The following is a 20,331-nucleotide window of genomic DNA, read 5'->3' on the forward strand; positions in this document are numbered from 1 at the left end:
ATGCATCAATTTTTTTGAAATTTGAATTGGAGTGGTCTAATATTTCTTTCCTTACCTGGATTCAGACTCACTTTAAGTTGACTTCTAAGGCAGCCATCCCATAACATCTGGATGCATACTATTTCTAGCTTTTTTATGCCACTAACATTAAACCTCACTTTGAGCAATAATTGCATTTTTTAACTGAGTTTCTCAAACATGCCATATTCTCTTTGAAGATAAAGTGCAAGATTGATGTTTTTTATCATACTGGAATAACAGTGCATACATGATACAAACAACAGAAACAGAAACAAATTAATTTGCTCGTTTTTTTCATTACTATGTTTATGCATAGTAAAAAAGATGTCATATCTCTTGTGACATAAAATTGTAATATCAAATTCACAACTCAAAGATCTTGGGCAGTGTTGATTGCTTTCAGATTTGTCCCCAACAGAACCTCCAGCGTAGAGTTGTTGTTGAATCATATATACTTGTGTGCATAACAAAATGAACGGAATACAATACAAACTTTACAAGACAGCAAGTAATGGCTATGGCTTTATCTCCTACAGAAGCCCTGGGGCCTCAGCGACTAGTCACTGCTGGCTGGCTCCCAGCCATGTGACATGGGCAGCTTGGTATCACTGTGAAACAGAAGCATGCATGTATGAAACATATACTCTTTACTGAAAGTCATAGGATATGATAGTCAAAACACACAGGAAACATAAGCGGCAACATAGAACATCTTCATGTACATACAGACTGGACATACACATATATATAAACACACAGAACTGTACATAAATGTTCGCAAGGACCACTCACAGTATCCCAGCTTATAATTAATATTGTTATCACTTCTAAAAAAACACTATATAGACAAATATATATATATATATATATATATATATATATATATATATATATATATATATAGATAGATAGATAGATAGATATACATCTATATATCTATCTATCTATATAGATATATATAGATATATCATACTTTTAAAATATAGTAGTGGTTTAAAATAGTGTCCATTTAAGTATATAGTTTAACAGCCCTTGCCTTTTTGTTTTTTTATTTACGCTGTCAGTGAAAATTCTGTATTTTACCAATGCAATATTAAGCTATTATAGTAATTATACACATTAAATTATGTACATAGCAATGTGTAAAGAATATAATCTGTAATAATTTACTGTTTTGATGATATTTCCTAACTGCAATACACATATAATGGTGAGGCAGTAATATTAGATTTTCAAAACCATTACGTCGGCCTGTAGTGTTTGCGTTAAAACAGAAACCCCAAACCTCTTGGTTCAGGACCTCAAGTTTTCTCTTACAATCTAACGTTTTGGCTACACCCTCAAATATTGAAATATATATATCTATATATATATAGATATAGATATATCTATATATATATATATAGATATATATGGGTATATATATATGAATTACATTTAATTGGTAATATATATTTTTTTGGTCCCGGCACACTATCAAACTGACACTTTACAGAGCAATACCTACTTATCTAGAACTTGGTCATAGGAGAATAAATGTATGGATCTTTGTCTTCAGGTCAATTGAGGTCCAATCTCTGGAATGTTATAGTATTCACCTGGCAGTTTCTTGGCATAACTTACTATTCTAGCCATTGTTTCTAAAAAATACAAAAGTACTTTACATAATTAAGAATAAATAAATACCCTAGTTATTATTTGATTATTTTAGTTTTTGCCAAATAGCAGTCAACTGATGAGCTACTGCAATCTTACTATATCTGTACTGCCCCTGAAGGCTCTAAAAAAGTAAGCTGTACACTGGTCCCTCAATTGAAGATAGCTCTTTACAACTGCCAATGTATTGCATAATGCACTGGCTGAAGAGGCAAACTATTCTGCTGGCTAGGGTTGTTGTTTAAAATAAAAAAATAAAAATGTAAAGGCAGTATATTTTTACATTGGGCCACATAAAAGTACAGAATCCAAATATCAGCTATTTCTTTATCAGGGTCTGCAGTTTGGTCCTTGTAAAATTACTTTGTGTCAGGGAGACAACATGGTTAACTACTGAAGACAGTAGACTTAAAAACAGACATTGATAAACAAATAAAGAGATAAATCACTTTGGTTTGATAAAAAAACTATCATAAATTAAAGAAAGATTGGCTGAAAACAGATGCATACATGCCTATATATATATATATACACACCAGCTCTAATCTGGTCAATGTCTTATGATTGTAAACAGTAACTATGGTGATAGGCACAGGACTAAGACAGACAGTGCTTTCAATTTAAAAAAAAGGCATCAAACACTTGTAATTTCCTAAGCATGCAGTCAGCATTACTAGAGTCGTAGAAATCCTTACAAGAAGTCTCTTGGTCCAAGTCAGAGCCCATAGATGGAGAAGGTCTATTCTACCACCCTGGACTCCTTTGTCATACTTCCCCTTGAAGAACATTGCTAAGAGACCTGCAGCTTGTATTGGGACCCATCTAAAGCCAGAATATGTTTGTCTCTCTGTTCCTAGGAAGAAAAACGGCTGATATTTCAGAACATATGAAGCCTGGATGTTATCTACTGCAGGTCCCATAAGCAATGAAAAAAAAAGGGTAGGTAAAAAAGCAGAAAAAAACACAATGTACAATGTACAGAATAGAAACAAACCAGGGTTTCTTCACATGCATCCCATTACATATTCCAAACTCCCAGATGTCACAAAGCATGTGACAAAATTCACAAAATGGATGTTAAATCTGCATATGAGCTTTGTCACTCTGCATCCTAGCACCCTTATGGGAAATATTTACAAATGATAACACTCCAAGGATTATTATGAGGGTTAAAATTACAGATGAACAATGGCGAGTTGGAACCTTCCAGGTTTTCATCTGACAGACCCCTATAGGGTCTTATGCGTTATGTGTTATTCTGCTAGAAGATCTGCTCAAGAGTGAGCACGTTTTGATTACTGCTTCAGAACTGGCAGAAGTTGTCAAATCTGTCACTGTTTAGGCCAGCATTTGTGAGCAGCAGTGAGCTTTGTCTATTTGATATGATGTATGGCATAAAGACCAATGTCCAAAATCGTAAAAGAGAAGAAGTGTTTGGTGTTCTTGCGTTCACAGATATGTACGTTTGTGTGAGTTTGTGGTTGCAAATTTGCATGTATTTTTTATGTTTGTTGTTACAGATCATGTGGCTAGAGAAATGCTTGCTGTATCTTGTGTTATCCGTTTTTGTGCTTATTTGTTTCTCTTGTCATTAAGGATTTCATTGCTGGTCCCTTTTTTGTAGCTGAAAATAAGTTTGGCTAAGGAAGAGGTCCGCTTGGCTGGCTATGGTTACTTTTTGAACATGTCCTGAAGAGGACCTGGGAGGTACTTGAGTACGGTGTCCAAAATGCTCTCTTCTTCCTCCTCATCATCATCCCCGCATCCTGCAGGGATGGCTTTCTTTGGGCGGGTCAGACTGCCCTCACAAGGTTGCTCCATGGCTGCTTTCTCTTCAGCTTCTTTCTCTTCCTTCTTTTTTAAACCATACTGCAAAGCAAAAAGAGAATGTGTCAAGAATGTTGCAAAATTCTATAAAACTTATTAGGTACTAACAAAGTCTACATATGAAGTAATTATTTCCTTATAGTGAAGCACTGTATGACATTTACATTTATTATATAAAAAACCCCTTAAAAAAAAACAAATCTTAATAATCCACTTATATATTTAAAAAAAAATGATTGATATCCTAGTGAAACCAGTCCATATGTGTATAATATCTATTATTGAAAAAAATAGTTCATTTATCACAGTGTATAAAACAATCCACCGCTGTGCTTATCCGTCCTAACTGAGACCAATACTTGTGTATCCTTCACCAGCCAAATTGCCTGCTCACCTCACAGATGAGTGAGCAGTGATGGGCAGCAGTGATGAGTGTTGATGGGCAGCAGTGATGGGCATTGATGGGCAGCACTGATAGCCAGCACTGACTGACATCACTAAAGGCCACTGATTGCTGGCACTCGTGGGCACAGATTGGTGGCAATTGTGGACACTGGTTGGCACTGATTGCTGGCAGTGGTGGACAATCATTGCTGGCACTGGTGGGCACTAATTGTAATCGGGCGCGCCGTGTCCAAGCAACAGGGCTCGGCTGCGATCACCGCGCTGCATAGCATACTAGCTCATTATGAAATACCTCAGAACGATGCCCTGAATCGGCTTCAGCATTCCGAGTACACAACGGACATCTTTCACCAGAGTTACTTCCGGGTTTACGGCTCTAGCACTGTGATTAGCTGGAGCCGTGATGACGTCACTCCCACGCATGCACGCGGAGTGAGTCCTGAAGAAACAGCACCAGCGGCCCGTTTCTTCAGTGCACGTGTGCCTATGACGTCGGCAGCAGTGCATATACTGAATAACCTCCTAAACTGTGCAAGTTTAGGAGATCTTCAAGGTACCTACAGGTAAGCTTTGTTATAGGCTTACCCATGGGTAAAAGTGGTATAACAGGGTTTACAAAAACTTTAAGAGGAGCAAAAGTGCAAAGATAAGGAACCATATTTGCTGACTGATTGGATAATTTGTTTTGCATGCGCAGCAGACTGTCTGTAGCCATTCATGAACTAAGATAAGGTCATGAAATTAATTATTAACAGTAAAAAAATTTTTGTTGTGCTTTCCTGGTCACAGTGTTGTCACTCCCACAGTGAGTGTGGGGGAAATCTTTTCAATGAAACCTCAACAGCAATAAAAACAGAAATCATAATCCTTCCTTACTATGCCCAAAACTATTTAAAAAAAAGGTGGCTGGAGTTATACTTAAATAATCCTAAACCTAGTTAACCCCAAAATCCTATCATATAGTTATGAGTCCAAAATATATCTTATTATATAGGCTCAGTTCACAAATCTAAAGTTCACTGTAAGGCTGGCCATACACGGAGCGTATTTCATTCCTGCAACCATGGGTTGCCATTCCCGCCGGTAGAAGACAGTGATTATTGCTAGCAGCTATGGAAGTCGCTAGCGGTAATCACAGGTAAAACCTAGCATGCTGGTTGTACTCAATCAATTGAGTACAATTGAGCGATTGATCAATTTGGTACATTCAGCCTGCGCATACAAGGTTCGAATCTCGGCTGGTTCCTGGTAAACCAGTCAAGTATGGCCTGCCTAAGTGTTATTTGTTATAATGATAATATTAGTCATTTTGGCAAATGTCAATTGTTATTGCTTGGTGAATAGAGCCTTATCTCTGTGGCTGGTTCTCTGTGTACAGAGTTCCACTAAGGTTTCTTTCCAATACTTCTGAGTCTACAGGATCCTAAAGTGAACTTATGCGCCCTTCCATACTTTCAAAAATAATACAGACAGGCTCCTTGCTGAGGCAGAGTTATAGTTCTTCATACAGCAGGGATCACAAACTCTGTTGACTCCAGAGCCATAGGTCTGTCTCAGGAAAGGGCATGTCAGACTTCTGCAGAGAGACTACTGCTTCCACACTAAGAGCAAAGGTCTTAATCTACAGCATGTTGCCAGGGGACCAACTTTTCTACTCAGGCTGGGGCTAATTTTTAGATAACACAAACTGCATTAAATTGCACACCTTTTGTTTTGATGCATCTAGAATGTATTTAGCTGGTTTAAACTAAAAACTTAATTAGGCCAGTGTTGCCAACCGCTCGTTAATTTATGGGCAGCCTGTAAATTGTTAATTTACGAGCAGCCATTTTCAGGCCGCCTGTAAATGTCTGTTATGGGCAGCCGAGCTTGGGAAAACTCGTACATGCTCGGCTGGGCAGGCGCATGCTCAGTCACGTGATGGCGCCACCTGGCACCATTTTTGAATGTCAGGTGCTCCGTTCTCATCGGCATCTCGCCACAGTGACAGCAGAGGAGGAGGTTGGTCAGTATGTCTGTCTGTCTCTGCCTGGAACGGAGGGAGTGCTGAACAGAGTGCCGCTGACTGACCATCCACTCCAGGTCAGTCAGAAACTGATTTGTATTGTGTTGATCATCCTGAGCCAAAGGAGGGAGGACATCTAGAGCAGAGCTGAGCCATTGAACAGGAGAACATTACACACACAGCCTCTGACCCCCCCGTACCATGTCCATGCAGCCTCTGACCCCGTACCATGTCCATGCAGCCTCTGACCCTGTACCATGTCCATGCAGCTTCTGACCCCCTGTACCATGTCCATGCAGCCTCTGACCCCGTACCATGTCCATGCAGCCTCTGACCCCTGTACCATGTCTACGCAGCCTCTGACCCCCGTACCATGTCCATGCAGCCTCTGACCCCTGTACCATGTCCATGCAGCCTCTGACCCTTGTACCATGTCCATGCAGCCTCTGACCCCGTACCATGTTCATGCAGCCTCTGACCTCTGTACCATGTCCATGCAGCCTCTGACCCCCGTACCATGTCCACGCAGCCTCTGACCCCCGTACCATGTCCGCGCAGCCTCTGACCCCCATACCATGTCCAATCAGCCTCTGACCCCCTACCATGTCCATGCAGCCTCTGATCCCGTACCATGTCCACGCAGCCTCTGACCCTTGTACCATATCCATGCAGCCTTTGACCCCGTACCATGTCCGTGCAGCCTCTGACCCCCATACCATGTCCACGCAGCCTCTGACCCCCTGTACCATATCCACGCAGCCTCTGACCCCCTCCTGTACCATTCTGCACAGCCTCTGACCACCTCCCGTTCCATGTAAATGAAGAAATATGTTTTTTGACTTTTGTTTAACTTAAACACATTGTGAATAGCGCTAGCAACATGTTTATAGTTTAAATATTGACATTTGCACTGTTTAGCACTGAAAACAGGCATTTTAGTTACTTTTTTTGCAGTAAAAAATGCGGCTCTGCCAGTAAATTTCATGTTTTTTTGGTGCCGTTTGTAAATTTTGGCGTCCTGCCAGTAAATTTCACTTTGGGGGTTTGGCAACACGGAATTAGGCTTTAAAGGCATAGTTATTCTTCACAAAAAATAACCTATGCAGGTAAGGGGTGCCTTAACAAACTGTACAGCTTTGGCCAAAGTGAAATAATGCCTTTGCTATAGGTGTTTACTTACCTCTGAGGCCAGATTTAAAACTTCCAGAGATGGCATCACTTCATCCTGACTTATTGCTAGGACATTGCTAACAGACTCCTAGCTGTTATTGTTCACCTCCACCATCACAGAAGCAAGCTTTCAAATGCTGAGCTCAGAACTAGGGGAGAGAAAGCGCATGTGAGGGGGTTTGAATCAGAGAAAGGGCTTGCTCCTTTTATGGTGGAGGTGAACAGTAAGACCTAGGAGTCTTTTAGCAATGCTCTAGCAGCAAGGCACTATTGGATGATGTGAGCTCTGGGAATTTTTCAGTCAGGCTTCAGGAGGTGCATACATGGCCTACACACATAGCTATGGTCAAAGCTGCACGGTTTGCTTTTATCTACAGGCACCCCTTACCTGCAATGGCAGTTTTTTGGTTAGGGTGAACTATGCCTTTAAGCCAGGCAATGAAATACATTACAATCCAGCATCAGTAATTGTGGGCATGCACACATACTGTACAAGTGCCTTGGCAAAGTTATCCATGGAGGCTCCCAATGACAGTTCTACAAGGACTTAATGAATCAGTAACAAAAAAGTATAAAAAAGCAAGCATTCACAAACAGACATGTTTTACCTGGGAGGAAGACTTACTGCCTAATTGATAGTTGTCATATTTTATTTCTTTTATCATAACTAAAAAATAATATGCCCATGTAATTTTTTTAAAGAAATTAACAAATTATTCTACAAATCACAGATCAAGGATTAAATGCAATACATTCTGTACATACATAGATTTTTTTTTGATGATTTGGTTATCACCAACACAGTTATTTATGGAGAAGACTAAACCATTCATAATCATCTCTCTGTAGAAAAGCTTACAATCATAAATGTTTACCTCACTCATACATGTGTACCCCATTGTCCATTAGGGAAGAACCACAGGAACAAACTACTGTCCATTTGGGAAGAAGCCACTTATAGCTTACAGCCTGGGGGCTGAGGAAGATAATCCATGCATACATCAACACATGTAATGCTTAGATGGAAACTGTTCCAAGGACACAAGTGTTGCAAGGTGGCAATGATAACCACTGAGTCAGTGTGTCCCCTCAACAAATACAGTGTCTTGAAAAAGTATTCACACCCCTGGACATTTTCCACATTTTGTCATGTTACAACCAAAAGCGTAAATGTATTTTATTGGGATTTTATATGATAGACCAACACAAAGTGGCTCATAATTGTGAAGTGGAAGGAACATGATAAATGTTTTTCAATTAATTTTTTACAAATAAATGTGTGAAAAGTATGGCGTGCATTTGTATTCAGCCCCCAGAGTAAATACTTTGTAGAACCACCTTTCGCTGCAATTACAGCTGCAAGTCTTTTTGGGGATGTCTCTTCCAGCTTTGCACGTCTAGAGAGTGACATTTTTGGCCATTCTTCTTTGAAAAATAGCTCAAGCTCTGTCAGATTAGATGAAGAGTGTCTGTGAACAGCGATTTTCAAGTCTTGCCACAGATTCTCAAATTGATTTAGGTCTGAACTTGGACTGGGCCATTCTAACACATAAATAAGCTTTAAAATAAACCATTCTATTGTAACTCTGGCTGTATGTTTAGGGTCAGTGTCCTGCTAGAAGTATAAGTTCCCCCCCAGTCTCAAGTCTTTTGCAGACTCTAACAGGTTTTCTTCTAAGATAGCCCTTTATTTAACTCCATCCATCTTCCCATCAACTCTGACCAGCTTCCCTGTCCCTGCTGAAGAAAAGCATCCCCCCAACATGATGCTGCCACCATCATTTTTCACATCGGGGATGGTGTGTTCAGGGTGATGTGCAGTGTTGGTGCTCTGTCAAGGCTGGGGTTTAGGGTAGCATTGAAGTCTCCCAACCAGATGGCTGGGACTGTCGGATACTGGGCCATGAAGTTGAGTCCCTCCGTCAAGACCGTCATGCAAAATGGGGGTGGTAAATAATAAGCCAGTAGCAAAAACTGTTCACCATATATCTTAACATGTAAGAAAACATAGCGACCGTTAGGGTCTAAGCTCAGATCACACAACTCGAAATGCAGGGACTTGGATATGAGCAAGGACACCCCTCTTGCGTGTGTTGTATAAGTTGAGTGATATGCCCACCCAATCCACGGGCGTTTAAGGGCGAGCTGTAAACGGCCATCTATGTGTATCTCAACGAGGACTATAATGTCCACCTTCTGCTTTTTAACATACAATAGAACAGCTGTACGTTTGATTTTGTCTCGTAGTCCTCTAACGTTCCACGTTAGGAGCTTAAGAGAAGTCATGGTAAAGTATAGTGTAGGTAATATAGGATTTTGATCATGTAGTACCACTGTATCACACAAGAGAGGGTCCTCACCCTACACATGTCAGAAATCTCTCTAGCTATTAGGTCATGCATAACTATACTAAACATTGCATTCTGTAACTGGTAGCATTCGTAATTGTTGCATTGTACTCCTATTATAACAATCCCCCCTCCCCCCCACACTGACCCCAACTGGTGTAGGCATATACCCATAACAAATCCCGAACTAGTGTGTGAGGTGGAACCTAGACAAAACCCGAATCAGGGTCCTGAGTGATAAAGGCTGGTATGAAAATATTTCCCTAGGATCAAACTTCCCAGGACATGTTGTGGTAAGGCTTGTGTGGCATAATGGAATAAATTTCAGGTTGAATCTATGCCCATAAGCCAGGTCACTCTGGCAGTGCAAGGAGGGGGCGAAACTTCACTGAGTTAGTCTCTCATATGGTAGGACTTGTGTCTCTGAGTAGTAGTTCTCCGTATGTGAAGGGGAATGATAATGTTGTATGCGGCTGTAGCCTGGGCAGTTTGTGCATCTCAACCGTAACATTTAAGGTACAAGCACGTGTAAGGTATATTGACTGTGGTGATTGGGTGGGCTGGGCGCCATATGGTGTCATCATTGCAATTGATGTGCACAGGAAAGACAGAGAGTTGCCATTTCAGGGGGGATATGCAGATGCAGGTTCAATAAAGGATGTACAGTACCTGAGATATGTGGGACAATGTCCCTCATGTTGTAAGGAAAGAGGCCTGTGGTCCCTTGCTGCAGTACACGGCCATGTGCTGTATATGGTGGGCTAATCATTCTCTTTCCTGTTGTTATCTCGGCGCTCTAGTCAGGCGATGGTGTCCTCAGGGGTTTCAAAGAAAATGGCTCGACCATCATCCTCCATACGAAGGCGTGCAGGAAATAGCATTGAGTATTTAAGATTTTTGATACACAGGCGCCTCTTGGCTTCTGTGAATTTTTGTCTGCGCTTCTGTACTTCAGTGGAAAAATCAGGGAAGATGGCTACCTTGACGCTGCCAATGGGTATATTACCTTTCACCCGTGCCATGCGCAGCTTTGTGTCACGGTCTCTATAATTCAGCAATTTAGCGATAAATGTGTGTGGGGGGCACCTTGTGGTGGCGGCCTAGCGGGCATGCGATGCGTTCTCTCGACCGCAAAAGTGGCCGAAAAGGCCTCTCTGTCATACGTTGTGACTAGTAATTGTTCCAGGAATGTGGTAGGGTCTTTCCCCTCCGTCCCCTCCGGCAGGCCAATGAAGCGAAGGTTGCACCTATGAAGCCTGTTCTCCATGTCATCTTGCTTTGCCAGGAGTTGGTTGATCTGGTATTGCATGCGTTCAGAGGTATTCTGTAATGGCGGGATCGCATCCTCCACCCCTCCTAGTCTGGTCTCAGATGTCTTAACTCGCTCCTTGAACTTATGCAGGTCTTGTCGGACCAGGGAGATGTCTACCTTCACCTCCTCGATTTTGGTTGTGAGGGCAACCTGGAGTGCAGAGATGGCTTCCAGCACTCTATCCATGTCCACGCCCGCCACCTCTCTCCCCTCCGACGCCGTGCCGCTATCCTCCTCCAGGTTGTCTTTATCCTGTCGGCGGTACTTATCAAGTTTGGCAGTTGTGTCTGACTTGGGTTTCATCGGGGCCATGGCTGTTAGTGAGAAGTGGGAGATATAGCTGGCTGAGTGGTTTTGGAGTTGGCACGGAGGGTGAGCTGGGGGAGTTTGGAGGTCAGGAACAGCAAGATGGCCGCCACACGTGACACTAAGGACAAGGTCACAATCACCGCTCACCCCCGATGGATCCGAGTACCCCCAACAAACTTGGGTGGGGACAGTGTTCTGGCAGGCTGGGGCACTGAGATTGTCAGCCGGGGTCCAGATCAAGCAGAGGAGAGGTGGGAAGGTCAGGGGTGTCCGTCAGTGAGTAGCAAAATGGTTGCCACTCACCTGGAGGATGCAGGAGTCGTCCATAAGTTTGAGCACTGTGAAGTCCCTGAGGAGGGTTATAAGGAGCAGTGTGTGGGCTGGGCGATCCACTATAGTGAGGGATGCAGTGCTGGTGGAGAGGCCGGGAGTACCAAGATGGCCGCCGGAGCCCGGGATTAGGCCAAAGCCGCAGCCTGGATTTGGGGCTGCCGCTGTGCAGGAGGGCACTGCTCCATTCAGACCCCCGGTCGGAAGCCCGTGTAGCAGAATCGGTGTGTGGTGAGGGAGCCAGACACCAGAGGGGTCAGGATACAGTGCTGGTGAAGAGGCCTAGAGAAGCAAGATGGCCGCTGGATCCGAAGACTAGGTCGAAGCCATGGCCTGTAGTTGTGGCTGCCGCCGTGCAGAAGAGCGTCGCCTCGTTCAAACCCCTGTCCGGGCCAGAGGTCCGCAGAATCAGGTCTGTGTGTGCGGAGGGCCCTCGGGGGGTATGCCAGGCTGCTGCAGGAGGTTGCTGAGTAGCAGGATTAATGTTTAAGAAGGAGTATTGGACAGAGCTCATGTCCTGCATGTCCTACTCCATGCTGTACCAGGCCACGCCCCCCCCAATGTGCAGTGTTAGATTTCCACCACACATAGCATTTTGCTTACGCCAAAAAGTTCAATTTTGGTCTCATTTGACCAGAGCACCTTCTTCCACATGTTTGCCGTGTCCCCCACATGGCTTCTCGCAAACTGCAAACAGGACTTCTTATGACTTTCTTTCAACAATGGCTTTCTTCTTGCCACTCTCCTATAAAGACCAGATTTGTGGAGTGCACGACTAATAGTTGTCCTGTGGACAGATTCTCCCACCTGGACTATTGATCTCTGTAGCTTCTCTAGAATTACCATGGGCCTCTTGGCTGCTTCTCTGATTAATGCTCTCCTTGCCTGGCCTGTCAGTTTAGGTAGACAGTCAAGTCTTGGTAGGTTTGCAGTTGTGCCATACTCTTTCCATTTTGGGATGATGGATTGAACAGTGCTCCGTGAGATGTTCAAAGCTTGGGATATTTATTTATAACCTAACCCTGCTTTAAACTTCTCCACAACTTTATCCCTGACCTGTTTGGTTTGCTCCTTGGCCTTCATGTTGCTGTTTGTTCACTAAGGTTCTCTAACAAACCTCTGAGAGCTTCACAGAACAGCTGTGTTTATACTGAGATTAAATTTCACACAGGTGGACTCTATTTGCTATCTAGGTGACTTCTGAAGGCAATTGGTTCCACTAGATTTTAGTTAGGGGTATCAGAGTAAAGAGGGCTGAATACAAATGCACGCCACACTTTTCACATATTTATTTGTAAAAAATGTTGAAAGCCATTTATCATTTTCCTTCCCCTTCCGAATTATGTGCCACTTTGTGTTGGTCTAACACTCCAGTAAAATACATTTACATTTTTGGTTGTAACATGAAAACCTTTGGAAAATTTCAAGGGGTGTGAATACTTTTTCAAGGCACTGTATGTGCAAATGTAGCATTGGGCCTTACACTTAGGGTCATTTTTTTATTCCTATGAAACTAAGAATAAAACCTTGTCTTAATATGCTATCTCCACTCCACAGCTTACCATCAATGTCTATTGATAGTAACACCAGAGAAAAATACCTTTTCATTCCATCATCTAAAGATTTTACAGCAAAGAAAACATCCCACACAGGTCTAAATCCTGGAACCATACATCAAAAAGATAGCAGGAAATGGAATTTCTACCTACACAACACCAGAAAAGAGAATCATTTTGTCTCTATTTTGGGGAAAAAAAAGGAAGTTTAATTTTTCTGAAATGGAAAAATCCGAAAAGGTCTATTTATTTTTTTTCATTATCACCCACATCTTCTGACAGGATATTAAAGATCCATGTCCTTCTGCCCACCTTATGATTAGATGAAACATTTGCAGTAGGAATGAGGCTCCCAGTCAGAGATGATAGAGATAGCACAAGGTTTTCTAATATTAGGAGATGGTTTGATAACATTGAACTTTCTTAAACCTCTTCAGTAACAACATACAGTTGATCTCACAAGGTCACAGACGAGAGCATGAAATCTATGGCTTACATTTAGTTTAGTTAACCTGAAGCCTGTCAAATTATAACCATCATTGCTGGGTGTAATGAAATGGCTACTTTGGTACATAGAAGTAAATTATAAAAAGTTTATTTTTTTCTACTGAGGTAATTATTTTATTATGACACTGGTCTTATCTGATTTGGCTTTATGTTGCTGACAGTGTTGGCAGGCACTCCAGGCAGGCAATCAGATTTCAGACTGGAAGAAAGCCTGCAGAACTGAGGCAGAATAAGCTGGCAAGCATGCCATAATTGTGTCACCTACTTTCTGATAAACAGACTTTAAGCAATATAAACCTCTACAGAATCCTTAGCATGTACACAAACTAAGCATTCATTTAAAGCAAACCTAGAGATGCAAACCTAAGGTAAGGAACACATATTAAGCTTTCATGAGCTCCCCTGCCAACCTATGCACCTGCTAGAGCCTCCCATCAAATTGCTGTCAAAGTCCTGACCCAAGAAATAGCTGTGCATATACAGGGCTAAGGGCCACCCCTCCCTCCCCATGTGACAGCACATTTTAACCAATTAAAAACTTTGGGCATACAGTGTATTCCTCAAACAACTTCAACAAAGAAAATCGGGTGTATGCCATATGCCATGTACCCTCTTCTACTGTTCCACAGATGCTATTGCCAGCAAATCTAACTTTGCATCACATAAGTAACTGTTTAAGGCACCTTTTACATTGATGCAGTGTGGTTTGACTGCATCGTGGGTGTAGCGCAGTGTACCAGTGGGTTTGGTGTGGGTTAGCTGTGCATTCTCATAGAGTATATACTTAAAGTAAACTTTTTATAATCTAATAAGCCTGCATAAATAAATTTCTCCGATATCACAATATTATAGTAGAATCTTTCACAGCCTTTTAAACATGGAGCTGTCTAAAGCCCCATACACACGGGATGAATATCGGGCAACATCGGCTGGTTCTATAGAAACCGGAGATCTTTGGCCCATGTGTACTGCAGCCGGTCGCGGCTTTGGTTGATGGGACATGACCAATCAGCTTCCGATCAGCGCTCTCACCCAATGCCTGAGAGCGCTGACCGGAGTGTTCTGGTGGAGGGGCCGTTCACCTGTCAGAACACAATAGCACAGCAGGGGAGATCGCTGTACTAACATTGCATGGTTAGTACAGCGGCACCTCTGAAGCAGTCAGGTTTTTTCATTCCGTCCTGCTGGGTAGAAAAAAAACGAATAGTGTGTACAAGGCTCTAGGAAACCCCTGCTAATAATTATTACATCTACAGCCCACAGTGTATTAGCATGAACAGTAAGTTGATATACAAGAATAAGTAAAAGAATTGTATTTTATTAACATTTTTTAATAATATATTTTTTATTTCAATATAATTGTTTCTATTTTAAATTTTAATATATTTCTTAATTTAATTTTGTCCTGCAGTTTTGGTGTACTTTCTAAAAGCACACCAAAAGTCCTGTATATGGGAGTTTTGGTGCACTTTCAAAACGCTACAAATTTAATTGTCTGAGTTTCTTTTCTGGATGTTATATTAAAATAAAAAAAAAATATTATTAAAAAATGTCATATATTACAAATATATGATATTACATATCTGTTACTTATACTTATACTTGTATATAAACTTACAGTTCATGCTAATGTGCTGTGGGCTGTAGATATAATATTTTTTAGCAGGGGTTCCCTGAGACAGTTCCATGTTTAAAAGGCAGATAAAGGTTTTACTATAGTATTTTGATATGTGATAAATGTATTCACGCAGGCTTGAAAGGTTACAAAGAGTTTACTTAAAGTATATTTGACATAATCCTTCAACAGCCTTACTTTTGTTTTTTGTCATTCCCTGGACACCATTAAGAAGAAATTCTATTCCTCATAGCAGGAACTCCAAACATCTCAGCTTTGTTCACTTGCTCACATACTGTGGTTATGCTTACACTTTCCTTACATCAGAAAAATCTATTCTTATTTCAGAGATAACAGTATGTTGATCGTAAATGCAACATATTTTTTTTATGGTGCTAGGGCTAAAATAAATACAAAAAAAATGTTTATTTTTTTCAGTCAGCCAAAGCTGAAGGCAGGCAGCTTGCTACTGTTGAGATGTCTCTTTTGAAAAACCCATAATGTTGGATAATTTTCATATATTAAAAATGTATTTGCAGAACAAATAAACAAAGTAAAAACAGACATAAAACATCACTTTAAAAACAACAACATAAAACAAACAAAAAATAAAATAAAATAAAACTGATTCAACACCTATTAATATATGTTAGTACATATACAGCCAGTCTGCAATAAAGGTAAACACATTCCAATTGCATCCATCGTGTATATTGCTACTTTCTGCTATTTGCATGTTGATGCTGCTTAATGGTAAGACTGAAATAGTTAAATAAAAGAATAATTACAGCAGAATGCTGAAATATGTCAGCCATAGGTGAAATGAGAATGTTTGCAGTTAGAATGATGCAATTTCTTTGACAACTCTGTAGACTGAAAAAGAAAGCTTTCAAAGCAAATCTGATTTGTTTTTGCTAGCAGGCATGATACCAACCCAGAGAAAGATGTCTTGTATGTTCAATCAATTGTATTGAGTAATGAATGGTATCACGTTAAAGAACAATTCCAGGCAATCAGTGAATGGAATCAATGAGCTAGTAATGAAGTAAACACCACAGCTGTGCTAAAATCAAGTTTGTCATTCAGTTTGCCTAAAGCTGGAAATTGCTGGTTGGGATAGAGAAGGCTGAAATTTGATTAGTGGATGGCCCAGTTGGCACAACTTTGCCTGACATCCTTTGATTGAAAAAGCAAAGAAGCTATGTGGAAAAAGTGTTGGCTGATCAGTGCTCATATCCAATAAGATGCAGGGCCTGTTTGGGTATTACAAAAACCACAACGGGGGATTCACTACTCTGCGCTGTTTACCATATATGGAGGAGTCTCTTGGGTTTCTTTTGCCCAGCCCACAGACTAAACAAAAAAAAGGTGTATGGCTTAGTATAGTCTGAATTATCTGTAATCCACTCCAACATGATTTTACAGACCAGCTAACAGAGTCAGCAAGAGGACAGTAGGAGTGTTCTTTCTGATGCCTGGGCTGTATAGTTTTCTCTCTTTCTACTTCCTCTAACACCAACCAGTGGCTGTGGGAAACTGTTTAGTACTAGCATTTCTTTACTGTCTATAAGAGGCAGCAAAGAGCCTGCAGAGAAGCTCCAGAATGGCCAGCTGGTGGGATCCAGGACAACCAGACTACAGAGAAAAAAGAGGTGAAGTGAGCTGAGTTGGTGCACTACTTCAATGCATATATTAGAAGCTGGCTGAGCAGATAGGTTTATACTCATAACGTAATGAGATCAGAGACAGAAGGCAAATAACATATTCATAAAGAAGTCAATATTGGTCACCCCTGGATTTTTTTATAGGTGCCCTTTAACTTCAAACTTTCTGCTTACCATAGTAATAAAAGAGCTGCCTGCTGCCGTATGGCATATGGTCATAGAGTGGAAGGGCTCTGGAGTTAATGAATTATTAAGTGGATAAATACAGCGCACAGCCTGCTAACTCCTTACACCACACTGAACATTATGATAAGAGTGGATGCATCAGCAGAAATAAACAAAGCAAAGGGGAAAAAGGTGAAGTGAGAGAGAGATGGTCAGAGCTGTCACGCCATTTCCTCCATCCTAGACTTAATGTGCATGAACAGTACAGCACAAAGTGTAGATGAAGGTATGCATGTGGCAGAAAATAGAACACACCGACTAATAAGCATAGTGTATAGCAACGCTACTCTATTATTTCTGACACCCAGACACAATGTGTCTGAAGTTTCGCTTCAGCGCCCTGATTCTGATCTCTCTCTCTGAGATCAGACCCCTTTATTTTGCACACTGATGACTTTTAAAGACAGAGTCTGATGCATTGCATGCCGTCTGCGTCCTCATAGCACATAACAGTTCTAATCTAATTTCAAGTCAGCAGTGAGCATCCCCTGTGACAGAAATCATTTAAAAAGATAACTAGTACTTAGCATTTATTTATCTATAGAATTATTTCATTTATTCCAGTGTTGTACAGAGAACACAATATTGACACTGCTTTCTGAGAAGTATCGACACCAGCAAATATAACACAATTACTGATCATTGCATATAATGTGTATATATATATATATATATATATATATATATATATATATATATATATATATATGTGTGTGTGTATATACATATATATATATATATATATATATATATATATATATATATACACAGTGTCTCACAAAAGTGAGTACACCCTTCACATTTTTGTAAATATAATATTATATCTTTTCATGTGACAACACTGAAGAAATGACACTTTGCTACAATGTAAAGTAGTGAGTGTACAGCTTGTATAACAGTGTAAATTTGCTGTCCCCTCAAAATAACACAAAGCCATTCATGTTTAAACCACTGGCAACAAAAGTGAGTACACCCCTAAGTGAAAATTTCAAAATTGGGCCTAAAGTGTCGATATTTTGGATGTCCACCATTATTTTCCAGCACTGCCTTAACCCTCTTGGGTATGGAGTTCACCAGAGCTTCACAGGTTGCCACTGGAGTCCTCTTCCACTCCTCCATGATGACATCACAGAGCTGGTGGATGTTAGAAACCTTGCGCTCTTCCACCTTCCGTTTAAGGATGCCCCACAGATGCTCAATAGGGTTTAGGTCTGGAGACATGCTTGGCCAGTCCATCACCTTTACCCTCACCTTCTTTAGCAAGGCAGTGGTCGTCTTGGAGGTGTGTTTGGGGTCTTTATGTTTGAATACTGCCCTGTGGCCAATTCTCTGAAGGGAGGGGATCCTTGTGCATCATCTTCAGAAGAGACTTCCTTCTGGGATGACAGCCACGCAGACCAATTTGATGCAGCGTTTGGTGTATGGTCTGAACACTTACAGGCTGCCACCCCACCCCTTCAACCTCTGCAGCAATGCTGGCAGCACTCATACGTCTATTTCCCAAAGACAATCTCTGGATATGATGCTGAGCATGTGCACTCAGCTTGTTTGGTCAACCATGGCGAGGCCTGTTCTGAGTTCTGAACTTGTCCTGTTAAACCGCTGTATGGTCTTGGCCACCATGCTGCAGCTCAGTTTCAGGGTTTTGCCTATGTAGAGCAACAATTATTTTTTTCAGATCCTCAGAGAGTTCTTTGCCATGAGGTGCCATGTTGAACTTCCAGTGACCAGTATGAGAGAGTGAGAGCGATAACACCAAACTTAACACACATGCTCCCCATTCACACCTGAGTCACATGACACCGGGGAGGAAAATGGCTAATTTGGACATTTTCACTTAGGGGTGTACTCACCTTTGTTGCCAGTGGTTTAGACATAAATGGCTGTGTGTTGAGTTATTTTAAGGGGACAGCAAATTTACACTGTTATACAAGCTGTACACTCACTACTTTACATTGTAGCAAAGTGTAATTTCTTCAGCGTTGTCACATGAAAAGATATAATAAAATATTTACAAAAATGTGAGGGGTGTACTCACGTTTGTGAAATACTGTATACATAGGTTTATTTGTTTGTATATAACAAAATGCAAAAATGCTGGATGTTGCCTTTGATGTCAATTAAGAAACCTTTTATGATAGTTACTAGGGGTTACTGCCTTTGTACATCATTGTTGATATTTGCACAGCTTTATTTGATAAACTTTTATATCTCTTTTTATTTTATTTTACTGAAAAGCTAACAGATAACTTATTATCAATCAAAAAAGAAACTGTGTATCAAATTAGAAAAGAACCAGTTATATACATATTTTTAGCACTCCCTAATGTCTATAAGTCTTAAGCCTGGTACACACTAGAAGTTTTTTTCGTTCAACCCAGCAATCACTGTACTAACATAAGCGATGTTGGTGCAGGGATCTCCCCGGTTATGCCTTTGTGTCCTGACAGAGAAATCCCCCCCCGCCAGAACACACTGATCAGCCATTGGCAGCCAGTGATGATTGGGTGTCGGTCGGATGCTGGTTTTCAAGCAATACTGTCACCGTGCTCACTATTGGACAACTTATCTTTTCTACAAGTTTTAGTAAAAACTATTGCTGCAATCACTTAACTTTAAAAATCCCAATTGACATCAGTAACCTCTTTGTTATAATTAGCTTGTAATAATTAGTGTAATCTAAACACCCTTAAAGTGTTTGTAACCTTATTAAATCAATTCACTGTCGGCCCCTCTCCTTTATCAGGCGATAATGCACAGTTTAAGTGTTTATTGCAATAGATGCCTCTAAATACCTTTTTTCAGAGAGCTTAAGGTCGGTCACGTGACTCCCGGCCGCTCTGCTTCTCTGATCCTGGGCTACAGCAGGAAGGGCTGAGCTCTCCCTCTGACGTCAGCCGGGAAGCTACGTGGCCGCCGTGCTGGCTGCTCAGCCCCTCCCGCTGTAGCACAGGGATTGGAGTAGCAGAGCAGCTGGGAGTCATGTGGCTGGCCTGAAGATATCTATAAAATGTATTTAGAGGCTTTGTTTTCAATAAACACTTGCACTGTGCATTATCTCTGGATAAAAGAGAGGGGCAGGCAGTGAAATTTGTTAAAGTTAAATGTACTATGAATAGCGGCAGGAGGAGGGGGGCAGGGACAGCTCAGACAGACACACAGAGCTGACAGGCAGGAAGGGGAGGGGGGGAGGACAGAGTAGAGCTGCGGATGACGGAGGCAGATAAACTGACCACGGTGTCAGGGCCCAGCAGCCATGATAAACCATGGTCAGTTTACAGGGGGAGGGCAGAAACAGGCAGGATCAGACAGGTATTTTACAATTGAGACAGGGGCAGGTTAGACAGCACAAGCATTGTGCTGTTTAACCTGCTATAAGGG

At 41.4% G+C, this 20,331-nt stretch overlaps 1 protein-coding gene across 2 annotated transcripts in view; it reads right to left on the reverse strand.

Moving 5' to 3' along the window:
• Positions 1–297: 297 nt before the first annotated feature.
• Positions 298–20,331, reverse strand: part of CPLX2 (complexin 2) — a 357,329-nt gene continuing 337,295 nt past the window's right edge. For both annotated transcript variants that reach the window (XM_073620543.1, XM_073620542.1), the window contains exon 4: positions 298–3,546. In XM_073620543.1, the coding sequence (XP_073476644.1) occupies positions 3,349–3,546 (198 nt within the window). In that variant the 3' untranslated portion in view covers positions 298–3,348. The remainder of the gene's footprint in view (positions 3,547–20,331) is intronic.

Source organism: Aquarana catesbeiana, linkage group LG03, assembly GCF_042186555.1.
Source record: "Aquarana catesbeiana isolate 2022-GZ linkage group LG03, ASM4218655v1, whole genome shotgun sequence".
Taxonomy (NCBI): Eukaryota; Metazoa; Chordata; class Amphibia; order Anura; family Ranidae; genus Aquarana; species Aquarana catesbeiana.